This window comes from Solea solea, chromosome 10, assembly GCF_958295425.1.
Source record: "Solea solea chromosome 10, fSolSol10.1, whole genome shotgun sequence".
In the NCBI taxonomy this organism is placed as follows: domain Eukaryota; kingdom Metazoa; phylum Chordata; class Actinopteri; order Pleuronectiformes; family Soleidae; genus Solea; species Solea solea.
This window is the reverse complement of record NC_081143.1, coordinates 15,036,023-15,055,566: the sequence shown is the minus strand read 5'-3', so window position 1 is coordinate 15,055,566 and position 19,544 is coordinate 15,036,023. Positions and strand designations below refer to the sequence as shown.

The window sequence follows — 19,544 nt, the reverse complement described above, 5'->3', positions numbered from 1 at the left end:
ATTTTTTTGAAATTTTTGAAACTTTTTGGGTTTATAGCTTAAAACACTTATTATACATAGAAACAAAAATCTGAGCTAAAACAGTCTGATAAATTACCTTATACATTTATATCGTATAATATAGTATAATATTAATATAAAATTATTTTTTGTTACATTTCTATTGAAGAAAATTATATTGTGATTAATAATCACATGTATAACCTGCCGCACATGATATCTTCATGTGACATGTGGGCTAAATACTCAATAATACATGAAAAATGACCAAATTAGGTGACATTCTGTGACAATCACAAAGAGGGACTTTTTAAAAATACAGTTTTTCCTTTTTTCTGGGCAACGTGAAAGTCATCACTGAGGTCATGCACTACTGGCTCATGTGTTCAAAGTAACAAAAGAATCTGCAGGAGATATGCCAGTAAAAAAACTTCCAGGAAGATGACACGGTCTCAACAAGCTCCAACGCGTTTCAAACCGCAGTCATTACGTCTTACCTCACAAAGCAGAAGGAAGTGGGGTAATATCTGAACACATTTATTAAACAGTTGTTAACTCATTATAAAATAGATGTGCTGACCAGAAGATAAAACATTATGAACATAATCATTTTTATTACTTAGTTCTTAATGCCATTTATTGAGTATGAACTGAAATAAATGTCTGGTCCAGATCATAGTTAGAACTATATGTGTTTGTGTGACTTGTATGATTCATGTGATTTTGTTAAATAGGGGATATGATCCACTCCTGGAAAGTTTCTAAATGTATTGTTTTTGCTGCTTTAAATAGTTTGATGCATGTGATGAGATGAGTTAAAATGAGGAGGAAAATCTAGGAAAGAAACTATTATACTAAGACTATTTTCATCTATTGGTCTTTCCCCAGATTTACTAAATTGTGATTCATGCTATGAAAAATAAACACAAATGTATTCATAACAAAAGCAATCGACAACACTTTTATTAGTGTAATGGATATTTGATTTAGACGCACGCACATTTGTGCAGCTATTCTTGTTAGGACACTGCATTGACTGCCATTTATTTGGACAACCTTTAACCAAAACCTTAACTCTTAGAACAAAGAGACATTTCCAATACTATGTTCAAGGAAATTTTGTTATGCTTGCATAATGACAATAAAGAATCTTGAATCTTGAATCTTGAATCTTGAAATGTACAGTATATACAGAGGCTATAAGAATGTGCAATATAGAGTGCCTTATATCCCTTTCTTCAGCACAACTGAGGCAATCTGATGAAAAAAAAAAAAATTCACCGACTATATAAACACACCTGAGGAAAAAGTACTAAAAATGTGTTTAAAATCATATTGAATTTGTGAAATTTGGAAATATGTCGCAGTTCAAAGTTCACTTTTATGAACAAAATGAAAAGAAAAACGCTCTCTTTTGTGACTTCTGCACAATTATTGCTACTTTATATCACTACTAAAAATGCGATATGAAATGAATCATAACTTTGACTCAACAACACATAAGAAAAAAACACATTTTTTACAGCCTGAATATGTGACTTATAAACACACACCCCCCCAGGATGTTATTCCCACAGCAAATTACCAAGGGTGCACCTGCAGCATAGATCCGTGCCACATGAGCACTAAGGGTTAACCATAATAACTAACCATAACCTTAACTATAATACCTAACCCTAACCATAACCTTAATCATAATACACATCTCTAATATTTACTATTATGTGTGCTGCTGACCTCTTTGCCAGGTCACCCTTGGAAAAGGGATTTCGATCTCAATTGGTTCAACCTGGTTAAATAAAAAGAAAATGTAACCAGAGCCTTGTAAATGAGGTTCTGCCTCACTATAAGAACAAGGCTTAGGTGCCCATTTGTACTACTGGTTCTAAAAAGGTCAATTTAGGGTCCTAAAGAGGTCGCAAAAACACATGCGTGTATGCACAAACACAATTGAGAAAAGGCCCCCGGTATCGAAGAGGAAGTAATCTTGATGACACATGGATGTTTGGATATTCCAAAAGTTCCCCTCCCTTAAAGCAAAAAAAAAAAAGCGTTGCAAAGAGGAAAAACACTTGATTGTTGCTCACATGCTGAACTTAATACCTAAATCTAAAATCACCTTGCTTTGTTACTTGTTGTTGTTGATGTTACTATAAATGTAGAAAGAAAAAAATATAATTGACAATGATACACTATTTTGTATGTGGCTACCAGCATATAAATTCCTCCAACAATCTCCTGCATTTTGCTTGATGAGGATGATGTTTTTCCTTGGAATGATAAACCATTGCAAATGCTGCATGAATCACATCCTGATTTATAAGATCTTATTTAGTCGAACACTCAACAACGGAGTTAAATATTTCACAGAGAAGTGTGTATTAGCATTTGACAGTAATGTGGTTATTTGTATGTCTCTGCTGTTACAAACATGCAATAAAACACACATTTTTATAACTCATAACTCTCCGTGCATCTTAGTGTAAACAGGTTTTGGAAAATAAAATACTAATGTAAGGGAAAACAGATTGTTTTAACTGTGGCTTTGTCCTGGCACAAAAACAAGCCCATAAGTTTTGATCATTTGTATGTTTGCACATTTTTCCACATGTGCAAACATATCAGCTTACACTGCAGCAAAGCATTCCATTAAATATCATGATGACGAGAATGGAGCGAAGTTCCTGTCTCGAAAGGCCACCCTGTCACGTAAAACAATTTACAAAGCAAACAATGGCACATGTTCACAATCACCGCACACTGATACTAATACAAAAGGCCGAGAAGAAAACAGGAGCTGGGAAAATCTGGATTGAATCATGGATTAGTCACCACCCAGTTTCTCTCCTGTTGCTTTTTCCTGGGTATCCAAGTTTTAAGGTGATGGGAATGCTTTAGGATTAGAAGTTTAATATCAGCAGTCAGTGAGTCGCACTTGACTGTTGTTTAGACTGTTGACAATATTAATGATATACAACATGAGTAAGTAACCAGAAAACACTTGAAGGCAGTCAGGCTTTGGAGTTTCCAGGAAATGTCAGGGAGTTTTTGCATGAACTGAGTACTTTTTTCCCCCTCACCCAAAAAACGTTGAGTTTGGGTATCTATCTATAGATACATCAGTTAACATTCCTTGAGTGTGTAAAAGCATCGCTCTGACGCTGAGCATCATGTCAGAACAGGCTCACTGTCTCATGACAACATAACCCTAAGGGAAAGTTTCAGATGAAACATGCAGAATTCGACGCTGATATGTGCATTAGAGCTACAGTCTCAAACATCACATATTTACATTTGTACTACTTTAGATGAAAAAGAATCTTGTCTATTAAACGATTACACACACACACACACACACACACATTACTTTCATGTGGTAACACTAATTAAGTCATTACCCATATTTTATGTATAATGATTAATTCGAAGGAAAACAGAAGTAAATGTTGCCCGTGATGTTGCAAGGATCACAAAAAAAGAGGATGTCTGCAAACGCTGAAACATGACTTGTGCAAAAGTGCAGCAGTGTTTATTCTTCTCTATCAGGAGCAATATTCTTGTTGATTGGAGCAGATGTCTTTTGCCACCTGATTGTTTTTTGCTCTGGTTTGTCTTTTTTCTACTTACTGTGTGAAAGGCGCTTTAGAAATCAAAGTTATTATTGTTCATTATTATTAGATATCCTGTCCTCTTGCAGACTCCTGTGCAACTGACACAATTTTACTGATAATACAGGTTACTCAAACCAATGTGATGAATCACCAATGAAGAGATTTCCTTGGGAGTTAAGTCACTGGTATAGATGCAAACAAGGTTTCCTCAGAACTGATTGGGGAGGGAGATGAGGAACAAAAACGAGTTGAGGAGCAAACTTGCATCACGGTTTATTAGTGCAGAGGGAAGAGCTAGGCTGTTTGCAGGCTTCTGACTAAAACTGGCATAAAAAAGTTGACCGAGTTTGCATCTTGAGCATCTGAGCAGACATGTCTACTATTACTGCTTTTGCACTCCTAGTTTTGATGGCCATCCCCGAGGGTAAGTGTAATCTGTCATTCAGTATTACTATTAATGCAATACCTTGTTTTCTTTGTTGCCATGCCGTGCAAGCCATTCATGTAGAGCTGCATAGCTGCACATATTGCTATCCTGCTCTGACCTCTCACTAAAAACCTCAGGTTTCAGTCAGGGGATTCCACTTGAGATTCTGCGATGTCAGTGTATCAACAAGGAGCGAACACCCATTGGACGTTACATAGGATCAGTGGAGGTGATCCCTGCCAGTTCTCACTGCAAAGACACTGAGATTATGTACGCACCTGGACCAAAGCTTTGCAGGTTTTATAACTTCAATTGACAGCCGACGATTTCCTGTAATAACATCTTTTGGTCTGTCATTTGATCCTGCAGTGCCACCTTCAGAATCGATGGAACAAAGGTTTGTCTGGACCCTGATGCACTATGGGTCAAAAAAGTGCTGAAGAAAATTTATCATCAGAGTAAGTTCACCTTTTCCTTTTCTTTTTAATGTGTGAATACATTTGCATTTGAATTTGAGTTTTAGTATAAGGTTTTAACTGCTGGACGTGGCAGGGATGCACAGTGTAAGCCACATACTCAATCTCTCGTCTCTGTGTCAACTAAAAGGCATTTTTGGCTGTTATACTGCAGCGGTAAATTGTGTTTACACATTTAGTCACACATTAGGGGGAAAATACCAGAGTTTGCCGGAAAAGGGTTTGTTATTATTTCCCATCAAGAGGGCCAGAGACGGCCAGTAAACACACAAGTCATGCAAAGATTATCAAACAATCATAAGTATTTCAATTACTACGTTGGATTTATTATATAAGTGATCATATTGTGAATTCGTCGTCATCAGCCACATATCTTGAATCCATCACCTAAAATAATCTGCTAAAAAGATTATTGCTGCCTGTTTCTTATTTCTTCGTTTGTTTGTTTGTTTTTTTGTTGTCCCTTCATGTCTTGCACTACATTGCAATGCAAATAGCTCCACATGGATGGAACTTGAAGTTGCATGTTGAAGTTGTAGTGTAGTGTTTGTAATTACAAAATATGTTTGTTTTTTTTCCTCTCCAGGTTCAAGCAGACATGTTGCAGAATAACACATGATAGATTGGGATCAGATGGATTGGATACACATTTTCACCTTCACTGAAGCTTAAAGTAAACGCATTAGAGGAGCATAAAGAGCTTGCGTGGACAGGATTTGTGTGACATGCAGCTGCGTTAATCTAGGAGTTGTGATTACATCATCTCCCCAATTTCTAAATTGACTGAGCTCCGATGAGAATATGAAGAATATGTTAAACATCATACAGTGTGTCTTTACTGCTGCTGAAAAAAAATGTGTTTATTTTCAATAAACATTGTGTTCTTCATTCTGTAATGCTCAATAAAATGGAAACATGCATTTGCACAAACTAAATGGTATATTTGAGGACTTCAGGACAGAATTCAATTGAACAGTGATGTTAATAGTACAAATGTTATCATACTTTAATTGTTAGGTTTTTTTACATTACAAAGATATTTTAAATAATCTAATCAAATATGTTGTACAGATACAATTCTCTCCATAGGTCATACAAGTTATCGGTATTTCTTTAGAGGGACATCGCCACCCTCTGGACAAAGGTGCACACCATCAACAGTTTTTTGAAGCTAGTTGTATGCCTTTGTTAACAAGTGACATTACAGCAAATATTATTATTTTTAGTTAGACTTCACCCTAAAGCTGAAGAGTCTTTCATTTAATAATTTGCTGCTGTACACACCATTCACAAAGTGCCAACAACAACAACTGACATATTTCCCAAAATGGCTATTGTGCAATTTAGGGATGTAACCTCAAACTAAAAAACAAAACCTCAAAATAATATTAATATCCAGTCCAAATTTACCTTAACTTGTTAATGTATATTAAAACGTCACTAATTCAGTAAAACACTGGCAAAACCCACAAAAATGTGCTTAAAACTTAAGCGGAAATCTGTGATTTGATCATACACAGAAAATAGGATTTTTACTGAACATTTTAGTTACAAATTTAAATGTAAAGGTGTACATTGCAAACACAAAAATGCACTGAACCAGCAGTTTCACCAATAATTTCATCATTTTCAGCTGCGATGTGAATATTTGTGGAAAAGACAAAGAACTTGGATGGAGGAAACTGAAAGTGCCTTTAAACTGTGGCATTTCTCTCGGGAATCAAATCATCATAGTTGTTGTTTTTATGTCTTCATGGAGTTCTGAGATCATTTGCTGCAGCTGCCGCTTGACTGACTCCCACAGCTATGCAGCCATTATGTTTGTTTGACATACATTTAAAGCTCCAGTGTGTTACTTCTGTTGCCAAACCCTGCATCGCTACCCCTCCAGACTGACCCAACATATCCCACCTGTTTTCTTTCAACATTTGTTTTCAGTATCTCACTACCTCACCCATGTTCTCAATTTATCTAGAACCAGGGTTAATTCCTCAGCCTAAAGTTTGCTGCCATCTACTGTTATGCTTCACTCTGTGTCACCACAGACACGAAAACAAAACACAGCTATACTAAGAAACACACAGAGAGTTGTGTGGACCTGATAAGCTCATTTGACAATGTTTGAATGTGAGGGACATTTATTTATATTGAAAATGTATACACTACAACTTAAGTTACACATTGTAGGTACTATAATTGATGCCAGAATAACATTTGCAGTAATAGGGACACTGAGTTTTCTAAAACTTTTCATAGTGTTTGATTCATTACTTATAATCGTTTCTGGTTCTTTTCGCATTTCGTTGTTCTGAAAATAATAGTAGAAGTAAGTATTCCATGGTTGAACTCTTTTCATTTGGTGTTCAACTTTGAGAAATGTAGTATTCTAGTGCTCAAAATGTGTTTAAACGTATAAGTAAATGGTTAGAGCACAATGTGCAGTTTATTTGCACAAGGGAATTTGATGCATATGGAAAAGCAATTTTAAATTAAAAAAAAGTCAGAATTAATCTGAGAATCCTGACGTTTTTCTAAGAACTCTGACTTTAATATCAGAGGCCAGGTTTTATTTTATTTTATTTTTCCATTTTTTTTCTGGCCCTAATCCTCTTCCGTAGACGCACATTCATTTATAATCCTAATTAATGTTTAGTTCATCTGTTAAATGGTTTTGAATGCCGTGTCTCCTTCAAGAGGTGTAGAGGTACTTAGTTTGATTGTTTTCAGTTAGTGTCTAACAGTTTTGTGAAACTGGGCAACAGATTTTGGAGAGAGAGAAAAAACGCAACAGCTGTTTTTGTGCTATTGCCGTAAACATCCAATCAATTGCGCACTCGAAATCCAGGCTGTTGCTGCTGCCGGGCGTCTGAGCCATGGTCTGAGCTGCGACACGATGAGAGGCTGATGCAGCTGAGTGACAGGCAGTCATGATTCAACATGCAGGATGTAAGCGATGAAACATCAGCTGCAGTTATCAAGTCAATCGAGTATGCGTCCTCTGTTTGAGGGCAAGGATGGACCCGTTTTCTGTTTGTTTTGCCGAGTCTTGCCGTAAACTGGAAGCAAACGTCTGAACTCCATGTCGATGGCACATCTGTAGTCATCATGGCTAGTTGTGAACTCCCGAGGAGGAGACGAGGTCGAAGTCGCAGACATGTAACGCCACATATGTAGCGCGTTCCGAGTGTGTGCTGATTCCTCAAAGTGTGGCAAGTTGGAACAAGGTAAGAATTCACCCTTCTCTCCTCTTATTGGCGTTGTAGCTAACGTTAGTAACGCAGGGTTTGCTAATAACCATCGTTACCACGCTAGCTAACCATAGTTAATGGTTGCTAACTTTCGCCTCAACGCTGCAGGGTTATTTGGAGACGTTACTGGCGTAAACACAAGTATTCGCATCAACCGCATCACCAATAATGCTGCTGAAAACACGACATAATTTCCTCAACTTGTAGTTCTCCGCGTGTTGTTGAAACGACTCTCTCTCTACCTAGTTACGATATTAGCTGGTCATATTAGCATTTATAAATTATAAGCGAGGTCGTTTAATTGCGCTTTCATGCATTGTTGTGTTTGTCGTTGCAATGGAAGCGCACGTGCTGGTGTCAGATGTTTCCTTTGTGTGTGTGTACACTTGTATTTGTACCTCTTCAGGACCTTTTCAGGCATAAACACTGATCTTAATTGTCAGGAGTAGTATCTCTCGGGGGGAATAAAACCTACTCCCAATGAGGCAGATCCTAATTTCTGTGGTTGGGTTGAGATTAGGCATAAACTGGTTATGGTTCTGGTTAATCTCTCAAAGAAATTAAGTCAATTCAGTAAATTAAAATGTATATTGTTATACAAAGTAAAATATTACATATATTGCACTAATTTAAGTGCTGATTGCTTCTACCATGCCCATAAATGCATGGAACGCCATTAATGTACAGACCATAAACATGTTTCAGTACAATTTTTCTACATAAAAAGCATATGATGCATCACTATTTACTAAATCTGGGGGAACAAATAAAACATTTTCACTCATCTCCCCACCTCTTCATACAGAGCTAGTGCAAGAGGGGATTTGGTCGTAACCTTCCACATTCATTATAGTTCATATTTCAGGTAGATGTAGCTACAACGGCTAATTATTTGAACTGGGGCTATATCATAGCTCAGACGTAAATAACAGACTGCTGGGTTACCTGTGTGTGTGTTTCCAGGTGTGCCTCCCATCACGCTGCTCCCTAGCTGGTGCCTCTGCTGCTGCCATGGATGTGGGCAGTCTCCCCGTGGAGCTGTGGAGGGTTATTTTAGCCTACCTTCCACTCCCAGACCTGGGCCGCTGCTGTCAGGTGTGCCGTGCTTGGCGGGAGCTCATCCTCTCTCTGGATAACACCCGCTGGAGACAGCTCTGCCTTGGCTGTTCTGAGTGCCGTCATCCCAACTGGCCCAGTCAGCCCAATTTGGAACCCCCATCCTGGAGGGAGGCCCTGAAGCACCATGCCCTGGCCTCCCGCACCTGGGCTCAAAATGGACCAGACCATCAATCCTCTGCCTGTCTGCTCTTCTTTCGACGTCGTAAAGATCGTAGGGTTTGGCATGTGGGGCCTGGATGTGAGTTTGAAACCCTCCGTGGGGCTCTTGGGGTGGTGGGGCCATATGACCGTGTGGTTCTCCATCCAGGAGTGTATGAGGAGCAGGCTGAAGTGGCGCTGAAAGTGCCTGTGGAGTTGGTTGGACTGGGCCGACTAGGTGAGGTGGCCCTGCTGGTGTGTATGGAACAGCAGTGTCCTACTGCCAGGTTGTGTAATCTGGTATTCATGCCACCCTGGTTCTCCACTGTGGTTTACAAGGTAAATTATCTTGATTTTTTTATATATCAATGTCTCACCAAATGTTCAGAGTCAGCTAGCTAGAACTGCTTGTTGAAGTTAACTCAAACTTGTCATACCATTAATCAGTGAATTATTTTGTCTATTAAAGGTCAGAAAAAATGGAAGAATGTGCATCACTGTTCCATAAACTGTGAATTTTTTAATGAATCAATTGTCAAAGCATTCAGATTACTGTCACAGGGCTAAATGGCAGAAAATAATAGAATTTGTGGGGCTGGATTTGGGAGATTATCAATTAACATTATAATTCTGTGTGTTATATTTCTGATGCCTTATTAAGGTCTACACTCTTGTACATAATCATAATGTGTAATTGTGGTTTTTTCCTTTATTTTAGCTGAATCTGTCTGATTCCAATCTTTCTCTTCTTGTTTTGCACTAGACGACGTGGGGTCACGTACAGCTAGATAACTGCAACTTTGAGGGGGCTCAGTTGCAAATCCGTGGCCCAGGGACCTGTCAGGCTCGATTCTGCTCCTTCTCACAGGGCAGCTCTGCACACTTACTGGGTGTCGTCCTCAGTTTATTGGACAGCTGTGACTTCTCAGGCAGTGACACAGCTTCAGTGAATGTGGAAGGTCCCCCAGTGTCAGAAAGGAACTGGGCTTGTAAACACTTGGCTTGTCTGGCCAGGACGTTCCCATCATGTGCTGTGTCTAACAGTAGCTCACCATTTTGCCCTGTGGCTGGATCCACTGGTGGGCCTCAACCCCCAGGTAGTAACATTAAAAGGGATCATGTTAGCATAGAGGACTGGCAGAGGAGGACTGGGGTGGATGCATTGTGTCAGGGGACAGTGATTGAAGATGGCTGGAGTGAGGGTGACCACAGTGAAGAGGAAAGTCGCAATGGAGAAAACACCAAAAAACATTTTACAACGGATTACAAAATCCCATGTGACAATCATGGCCTATCCCATTTACTCAAGCCTAGGGCAGATGGCTCTCTGCCACTGGCCTCCTCCCCAGATCCCCTACCCATGACCCCCGAACCACTCACCTTTCAACAGGAATTAGAAAGGGACCCTGAAGCTCAGATGTTGGCAACAGCCACACTTGGCTGCATCCTTAGACGCTGCCTCTTCAGGGATGGGAAGGGTGGTGTGCATTTGTCTAATTATGGTCAAGCTCGGCTGGAAGGCAATATTTTCCGTGGGCTGAACTACGCTGTCCGCTGCATCCAGAACTCTACCGTAAATGAAATCATAACAACTTTGTTTCAAACTTTATCGTGATAGTCATAATTTTACTTGTATCATAATGTATTCTTCTACATCTAAATTACCCAAGCTCATTGACAAGCAAGCAGCATGCCATTTGAGTAATGTATCAAGTTAAGCAAGTAGTCCAGATCATGAGTGATTAAGCAGCAGTCTCCGTTTCAAACTGTAACTTTATCTCCCTCTTTCTCTGTCATCTACTTCAGATTGTTATGCTGAGAAATGAGGTGTGCGAGTGTCGAGCGTCGGGTGTGTTTCTGCGTCTCTCAGCTGAGGGCCTAATTGCCGAAAACAACATCCACTCGAATGGAGAGGCAGGGCTGGACATCCGGAAAGGGGCGAACCCCATAATTGTGGTAATTGCTGAGCATTTGTCTTTTGAAGTCCATATTTTTAAAGACATAAACAATATCCACATTTCACAAAATACTCTCAACCAAAAGGGTCATGTGATTAATTGTTGTTTTGAGATCCCACAAAGCAACCTTGTTTTTGTAAACAGTCAAATAACTCAATATATGAGGGAAAGCATTATTTTGCAAACTAAATGACTTGGAGAACACAATTAAAAGTAGTGTATATCAATTAACATTTGATCAGAAATTCCGTTACACCATATGGTACATTTCCAAATGTAACTGCTTTAAATTTGTTGTTAAATTTTTAATGTCTCGCCTCTTTCCTTCTACAGTGCAACAAAATACATAGTGGTTTGCGTTCTGGGATTGTTGTCCTTGGCAAGGGAAAAGGTTCAATTCGGAGCAATTGGATCTATAACAACAAGGAAGCAGGCGTATATATTCTGTTCAGTGGGAATCCTGTGGTGAGGTACATGAGTCTTACAAATGCCTAACTTCCCCAGGAATGTGATGTTTTTGGTGTGTCATTTTTTTCCAGAATCTAGAGTGTTTCCTTTTCATGAGAACAATACACAGCTACTTTACTGTTACTTCTTTTCGATTTAGCCACAAAAGTCCTTATAACTTATAGTACCAATGTTAAATTTATTCAAAGAAATACTGACAATCAGCCCTTAATTACCACTTGCCAAACAGTCCTCAAAATACTCTTTCTTCACTTTTGGTGTTGTGGTGCTTGATAACTTCACATGTTTCATATTTAATTATCTCTGTTACTACTTCAGGTTTTTTTTTGCACATTCGGAACTTGATCAAAATGTACTCCTGTTCTGATCCTATTGTATTCTTTGTCTCATAGTGGAAATCACATCTTCCAGGGCCAGGCAGCTGGGATTGCTGTAAATGAGAATGGCAGGGGAATAATAAAAGGTGTGTACGTTGTTCTGTCCTTCCTGATTTTCTACATCCCATATTTGTAGATTTAAAATGTTCAAACATTGCTTTACCATGTACAAAAATTAAAAAGCACATCATGTGTTTTTTGTAGTAAATGATGTCTTGAATTTAATGCAATATGTTATAATTGCAGAAAATGTGATTAAAGAAAACCAGTGGGGGGGTATAGACATCCGAAGAGGAGGTGACCCCATCTTGAAGAACAACTACATCTGTTATGGCTTCTCAGATGGCGTTGTGGTAGGCGAGAGAGGACGTGGACTTATCGAGGGAAACCATGTCTACTGTGTGTAAATTCCGCCTCATAAACACAACTTGAATGTATTTCCACACAACTTCTACACAGGTTTTTAATTTCCTCTCTCCTCCTGTCTTTTTTTTCTTCAGGTAATAAAGGCTGTGGTGTATGGGTTATGTCATCCAGCCTCCCACAACTGCTGGGAAACTACATCAATCATAACTGTATGTATGGGCTGGCAGTGTTCTGCAGGAAAGACCCAGAGAACATTGAGGCCAGGGAGGGGAACTGGCAGGGGCAGGAAGGTCCCGGGGGAGAAGGGGGCAGTGGGGAAAGGAGAGGAGTAGAAGGAGGAGGACGAGAAGGGCAGGAGAACCTTAATGAAGAAGGAGAATTGTTTGCATGGGAAAGTGACCTGGACAGCGAGGACGAGCGTCACTCTGCGCGACGTTCTATCAGTGTGGCACTGGTGGAAGCAAACTGCATGAGCTACAATGGAGGTAATAAGACCCCTTTTGTTTCAAATACAAACACCCACTCACCAACTCTTATGGAACTTCCCTCTGTTTCCCTCTCTGCAGCGGTTGGTCTGTACGTGAAAAGCAGTGAGCCCCTGAATGTTTTTGCTAACCTTGTGAACAATAACCATGGCACTGGAATAGCTGTGCTGCAGAGCAGTCAGCTAACACGGCTGGTTACAAACTGTGTTCTTGAAAATGGTCGAGCTGGTGTTACAGTGGAGAGAGACTGCAGAGTGGAACTTCGTGGGAACGGAATCTATGAAAACAGCGGCCATGGTGTCAGTTTCTATGGCAGTGGGCAGATTGTGGAGAATGATGTGTTTGGAAACCGAGGATATGGGATTCAAGTCACAGGAAGTGCAGACATCAAGGTGGGAAACTACAAGACATGAACGCAAACTTGTTAAGACTGATATATATTTGTGTTTCCTCACATTCATTCAACAGTGGTAGATCAGTTTGATTAATATTTATATAAAATATCATTGTGCGACCAATGATCACTCATAACTCTAACAAAAGTTAGTACCAGAACCTGCACATTAAGATAGAAAAAAATAATTAACACATATAATAAACTATAACGATTGTTGGCCATTTAATTTGAAACGTCTTTGACTTTAATCATTATGGCTGCCCCGTTATGGCGTTGTCATGGACACTGGCTAAACGGCAGTGCTGCTGAAAAACATTCTATGGGAAACACTTGTATAACATTATAAATAGCTATGTAATTAAGTAATAATAATACCTTCATGTTCTATATCTGAGTGTTTGTTTTAATCTTCAGGTGCTGCGCAACAGAGTCCAACCGGCACATGGCTGTGGCATTGCTGTGGTTGGGCCAGTAAAAGGTGTTGTCCATGACAATCTCTTGTTCCAGGGTCATCCTGGAAACAAAAAAACACTCCTACACATGGATCCAGGCAATGACAACTGTGTACTGCGGAACAACAGTATTCTAAGGCATAATAACAGGTAAATAGAAAATGAACTGGAAGTGCCAGAGTGAGCACATTCAAATGTCGTTGACAAAAGAAATTAATCTGACCCTGAAGAGAAGCCTGGTTTCAAAGCTTCATGGTTTGCGCTCATTTTCAGCATGTGAATATGGCTCCAAATGAATGACCATGTTTCTGTTTCTACTGGATATGTAAATGCTAACAAGTGTCCTAAATATAAACCATCGCACGTTTAGCCTTTTTTTGAGAGGACAATTTCCAACACAAAAATCCACTTTTGTCATTGCATCTTGTAGCTATACATCAGCTCCTCCCTGGGTTTTGGAGAATCCTCCTCCTCGTCCACTGGCCAGCTCTCCGTCCGGCCTCTCCTCATCCCAGTATCCTTCTCGACTTGGAATTTCCATGACAACCAGGATCAGCGCCACAGTGGAGAGTGGCTGCCACAGTGGAAGCATGTTCTGCTCCATACTGTGAATACTGGCAAGCACTTACTTTTAAATATTAAGGATTTTCCTAAGAGGTCAGCATCGGGTCACTTTCAAGCTGGCATGTTGTCATATTTTTGGACATCTTTGGAGACAATCCTGGAAATGTTGGGGGTAGTTGCAACCAGGAAGTAAGAAGCTGCACTGAGCATCACCACTAAATATCCACTTTTCACTATGTTAAACTGGCTTATTTTGTAAATCTGAAAGTGCAGTGTATTGTTGTAAACTAAGTACTAGACATTCAAGCATTGTTGATCCTACATGTCAATACTAAAGCTTTAACTGTCATTTTGTCTTTCACGTCTAAATTCCCCATATTCATGTACAGAACTGCTGAAAACCTTGTTTTGCCAGTTTGCTTCTGAGACTCGCCTGTTAGGAAGTGCACATATTTTAAGTCAGGAGTCAAAGGCATCATTGATGCCAGCTTCAAACATGCTGCAAAGTAAATTTGTGCCTTGTTTGACTTTTTAATCAGTCAGTGATTGTAGCTAGGTAATACGTTGTCATAATGTGAGGTCTATATGCAAAGAAAAAGAGCCAAACTTAAGCTGCTGTCTCTTACACCGAGCTGTTCTGTTTCCTGGTGGGTCTGTGTTTTTGTATCAAATACTTAATGTTTTTTAAAAAGTGGTTCAGCTTTGCCCTCTTGAAAGAAAATTACAGGACAATTTATCATTCCAAATGTATCAACATGCTGTACAGTGACATCTACACAGACTCACCCGGTAATAGTAACTTATCAAAGGAAGAATTTGTTCAGTGTGTGCAATATGTGATGTCTACAAATGTGCCTCTGTTTTATCTGTGGACACTAGATGTTTTCTCATCTAGAATCTGTTTACAGCTCACCACTCTGCTTTTTTGTATCTGCATTTATTAATAACATGTAAAACCCAAAGGTCACCATTTTGTTTGTCAACAAAATACATTGATGAACAGTTCTCTTATGATCCAGTTTTTTCTTGCAATGGTACTTCAGTGCATTTTCTTGCGTTTATGCCTTTCTGTGGACTGATCGTATTTGACCAGAGGTAGAAGAAGAGATGCCTCCTTGTGTTCGTCTCGCAGTACAGCCTCGTCAGCTTTTGCCCGGGTTGGTCTCATTAGGGTCAGTCCCATTGACTTGGCAATTTCTATCACCCTGCAGGGAATTAAATGAATTAATGATACCTGCAATGCTCTTCAAATTAGTACCTGATCTTTACATGCATGATATATTATTATTTTTCACTGGAAAAGTACAGTTAACCAGAAATATGGAGCATAATCTGTTAACTATAAGTAATAATTAAAATTATGTAATTAGCAACATTAATTCAATGCAAATGTAGCATAACAACAGTGTTACATTTAAAAACAATGCACAATACTTAAGTTTGCACATGAAAATGCAGACCTGGCCTCGGTGATTGACAGATCACGGTGCAGTAATGTAAGGTCCACAGTCATGTTACCCATGTGCAGCAGCAGGGCCAGGGAATAAGCTGCTAATTTGGCTCGCATTGATGATGACACAATGTTCAGGACCCTAAAAGGTGAAATGCATGTGTTTGTACTTGACAGAATAGTCAAATCATAGCAAATGTAAATATGTTTTCAAAATGTATCAATGTATGTAAAAGTTCTGCCATCATACCTGCGATTGCTGAAAGACTCCACAGTGAATAATCTTAACAGTTTGTTCTGAATGATTCGTGGGCAGCCTTCCTCCTGCCCAACTGCACAAGTAGATCACCATTAGTGTCAATCCCAGAAGAACATGTGCAGGAACAGACTAAATGATGAACGCAAACAACTACTCACACTTGCGAGTGATGCTCTTCTGTCGCGCAAGTTTGAAGATCAGAGAAAGGTAAAAGGCACATCGTACTATTTTATCTCTGGCATCATCTAGTGTTGGCATTTTCTCCAGGTGCTTCAGAACACACAAATTCCTTAAAACATACAAACAACGGTGAGAACAAAAGAAAACCTGCAACTTCATAGTATGTCTCAGCAAGTCTGAGCTCTTTGTTACCCTACCCTCCATCATCTCTCATCTGCTGCAACTCCTCAGGTGTGAGTGCTGCCATCTTAGAGCCAGCTTCCTCCAAAGCATCAAACTCAATTGGACTCAGGACTGTGGATATTGATTAAAGATGGAAGTCCAAACAAACAAATCCAGCTCTGATTTTAGGTGGTGGTCTACATTTTTACGCAAGTATCATGCACAAAGAAAATACGAAAAGGATACGATCATCAAATAAGTAGACGTTCTCAGGTTTGTCTGCGTTTCCATTGCAGGGAGGCAGATGGAGAGCCAGGTCTCCTTGGGCCTCTGTCTCAGCAACTTCTTGTTGCAGAGCTGAAGATAACAAATTAAAACGTTATGAGAAACAAACAGGCAGAGGGAAAAAATGCAAGATGGGAACTCAAGCATCTACATGTAGAAATTTGAGTTTAGAATTAGGTGTTCTGCCTTCTTGTTGCTTACCTTCCAGACCCTTCTGGTCAATCACAGTGCTGGCAGCTTTAGCCACTGCTTGGTGCAGGGTATCACTGCCCACCTGATTCAGCCTGCGGGAGCTCAAAGCTCTCTTCTGTTTGTTGGTGCCAAACGCTTCAATCAACGAGTCAACCTAAAAAGAAAATGTGACGAATGAATAAGACATTATTACCAAGATAATTGTTGTTGTAGTCCAGTCTTCTCTTGTTCTAGAGACAGTACCTTGTCTCTGTAGGTTAGAGTGGTGTCCTGGGATGTTGTAGTGTCCATCTCCCCTGATGGAAAAATAGCAAATGCAGAAATTATGCACTGAAAATGTTGAGTCAAAAGTAAATTATTAGTTTCCTTTAAAAGATAATCTTGAGGTGGTTAAATGACGATCTGGTAGTTTTGACAAAGACGTAACTGGGGAAATCTTATATTAATATTTATGTAATATAAAGGATGTAAGAAAATCAAAGAGGGATGATCTGTTAGTGTGAGGTGTCATATCTGATATGGAGTCAGAATCTATTGATGGTCTGAATAGAGTAAACTTGTTATCAAGACGAATGTGTGTCACATACTCTTATAACTAATCACCATGGTAATTTTCCTTGGGTTATGAAGACGCATTAGAATTTAATGTTCTTTTCACTTTGGTCATCAAGGAAATGTCTTACCTGCTATAACAGGTTGCATATTAAAGAGCTGAGCACTGTGCACCTCCATCTGCATGGTCTTTTTGTTCAACACACCCACATAATATCTAAACAGACAACAAACACATTATTCTCAATTCCAATCACAGTGGTCAAAGTCCAAATTCCTCAAAATAAACTACATTCACCAACCTGCAAAGGTTATTGCATTTCAGTGACTCTGCTCCAAAATTATTCCCAACATAGCTTAGTCTATCTGATTCAGCAACCTAGACAGAAAAAAAGTAACACACAGTGGTCATCCTATAGATGTGAGATACAATATAAACACATGACAGAGGATGAAAGTGGTCCTGTGGTCTTCCTCACCAATATCTGTCTGTTTTTCTTTCTGGGATTCTTCTTATCTGCACTCCTGTACATTGAAAAGTCCAGTTTGTCTGCATTTTTGATGCTGCCATTTGAAAAGCGGACTGTGAAAAGAAAGAGAGAAACACTAAGGAGTCAACAGCTGTGATTCACACCGAACTACTTTTTTAATCAAAGAAGCAGAAACTCCACTTGTCCCAACAACGCCCTTCTTGCCCAAATATATTCGGTAGTCACAGATAATATAGTGTACAATTTATGTTGTCCATTCATATTCATAATGTTAAGTAATATCATATAAATTTGATATAAAATGTTTTACATGCGTCTCTGGGCGACTTTATTTCTGTGCATTGAGCTACTCTCGCCCACGTGTTCAATACAAACTGGTGTTTAAAATTGAAAAAATTAATCAGACGCTATTTTACTGGTTAGATAAAAATATAAACATTTCCTCTAAAAGACACCAAGATAGTGAGGACAAGTCACCTATAACTGCTTTATCTTCTTCTCTTTCGTCTCCACAGCAGACGAGCGAGCAGGAGCCAGCCATGTTTGTTGACATGTGTCGCTTGTTGTTGTTCTTCTTCTCTTTAATTTGAATACCAATTGGCAACCTGCTTATAGGCGCATTATCGCCACCTACCGGACTGGAGTGTTTATCAGTAGGCTAATTACAAGAAAAAAACACGAGAGATAGACTCTAAACTATGTCTATTAGCCCATTTTATTTAATAGATACTTACTTGATCAACAAGTAATTGTAAATACCATGTGAATGTGTGTTTCCTGGTACGGAAGTGAAATATCGTTCACTACATCTACTTATACTTCGTCTTCTTTCGGGAGGCTGTACATAAATTAACGGAATACTGCCCCCCGCTGGCACAGGGTAAGCAATACCCTATATTCTCATTATACACAAATATGGTCAAGTAGAATGTAAAAATGTTAGAACCGCTCTCCCAACTGATTCAATGTTTTCCTCTGATCCAAAATGGATTTGAAATAAAACTCTCGTCTTTCACTTTTATATGTGATACAAGAGAAAATGTTTTCCACAAAACCACATTCACATTCATAGTCCATCTGGATGTTTCCCAACAACCTATAAGGATTTCTTCGTCCACCTCTTGTTTTTGACAGAGTGCTGCAGAGAGAAATACTGCCTGCTCCTCTGCTTCTCAATCCACTCTTCTTGTCACTGATGTTCCAGTTTTTCCATATAGACATTAAAACATTCTGTTTTCCCCAATGGGATACTCAAATCTATTATGCCACTATTATTGGATTTACCAGTTGTACTCTGAGATTTGATTCCCCTCCACCCCACAATGGCCAGGAATCCCCACAAAACAAACATGACATCTTGAATTTGCAATCCAATACAAACAGCACAGAATCTCCACAATCAGATCTAAAGTACCTTGAACTTGTGTCTTTGCCAGGAACGTCAAAGAAATGTGCTAAACCCGTAGTCTAATGGTATGGTGACCTAAATGCTTATTTATGTTTTGTAGCAATTAATGAACTAGTAGAGATCTTTAAAATGTAGTTGCAATATACTTTTCTTAACGTGATATATGTAATAAATACTGTTATGACCCCAGGGTTTTGGTTTGTTTCCCTTGTGTGTGTGTCTCTGAATGCGATCAGGTTAAATGAATATAAGATACACCAGAGGTTTCAAACTTGCCATGTGATCTCCCCAGTCGATGTCCTGTGGCCCTAAACTTATTTTTCTTTCCAATTCAAGATCTTTTTATTGATTTTTTTTTCAATATAACATAAAGTACACTGCTGAACGGTCATTACAAAGATATGAAATGAACAAGTTTAACACATTAGGTTAAATTCATCACTTTATTAAACAATATTTTTAACTGCAACACCATGATA

The 19,544-nt window shown here is 39.1% G+C and overlaps 3 protein-coding genes across 3 annotated transcripts; 2 read left to right on the top strand and 1 right to left on the bottom strand.

Annotated features, from left to right (window-relative positions):
• The first annotated feature begins 3,792 nt into the window (after positions 1 to 3,792).
• Positions 3,793 to 5,434, top strand: LOC131466346 (C-X-C motif chemokine 10-like). Its single transcript, XM_058639526.1, has 4 exons — positions 3,793 to 4,035; positions 4,176 to 4,308; positions 4,408 to 4,496; positions 5,101 to 5,434. Exons 1-4 carry the CDS (start codon positions 3,984 to 3,986, stop codon positions 5,124 to 5,126), a joined length of 300 nt encoding a protein of 99 aa, XP_058495509.1. The 5' UTR covers positions 3,793 to 3,983; the 3' UTR covers positions 5,127 to 5,434.
• A 1,919-nt stretch (positions 5,435 to 7,353) lies between these two features.
• On the top strand, positions 7,354 to 15,091 carry fbxo10 (F-box protein 10). Its single transcript, XM_058641150.1, has 11 exons — positions 7,354 to 7,738; positions 8,726 to 9,358; positions 9,783 to 10,592; positions 10,826 to 10,975; positions 11,311 to 11,447; positions 11,838 to 11,908; positions 12,069 to 12,221; positions 12,323 to 12,673; positions 12,755 to 13,065; positions 13,485 to 13,672; positions 13,953 to 15,091. Exons 2-11 carry the CDS (start codon positions 8,774 to 8,776, stop codon positions 14,131 to 14,133), a joined length of 2,937 nt encoding a protein of 978 aa, XP_058497133.1. The 5' UTR covers positions 7,354 to 7,738; positions 8,726 to 8,773; the 3' UTR covers positions 14,134 to 15,091.
• Positions 15,092 to 15,103: 12 nt separating this feature from the next.
• On the bottom strand, positions 15,104 to 18,283 carry polr1e (RNA polymerase I subunit E). Its single transcript, XM_058641151.1, has 12 exons — positions 18,135 to 18,283; positions 17,646 to 17,749; positions 17,469 to 17,545; positions 17,298 to 17,383; positions 16,858 to 16,910; positions 16,624 to 16,768; positions 16,384 to 16,494; positions 16,173 to 16,269; positions 15,954 to 16,084; positions 15,787 to 15,868; positions 15,547 to 15,678; positions 15,104 to 15,291 (listed from the first exon to the last, which is right to left on the bottom strand). The coding sequence occupies exons 1-12, from the start codon at positions 18,208 to 18,210 to the stop codon at positions 15,126 to 15,128; spliced, it is 1,260 nt and encodes a 419-aa protein (XP_058497134.1). The 5' UTR covers positions 18,211 to 18,283; the 3' UTR covers positions 15,104 to 15,125.
• Positions 18,284 to 19,544: the final 1,261 nt, after the last annotated feature.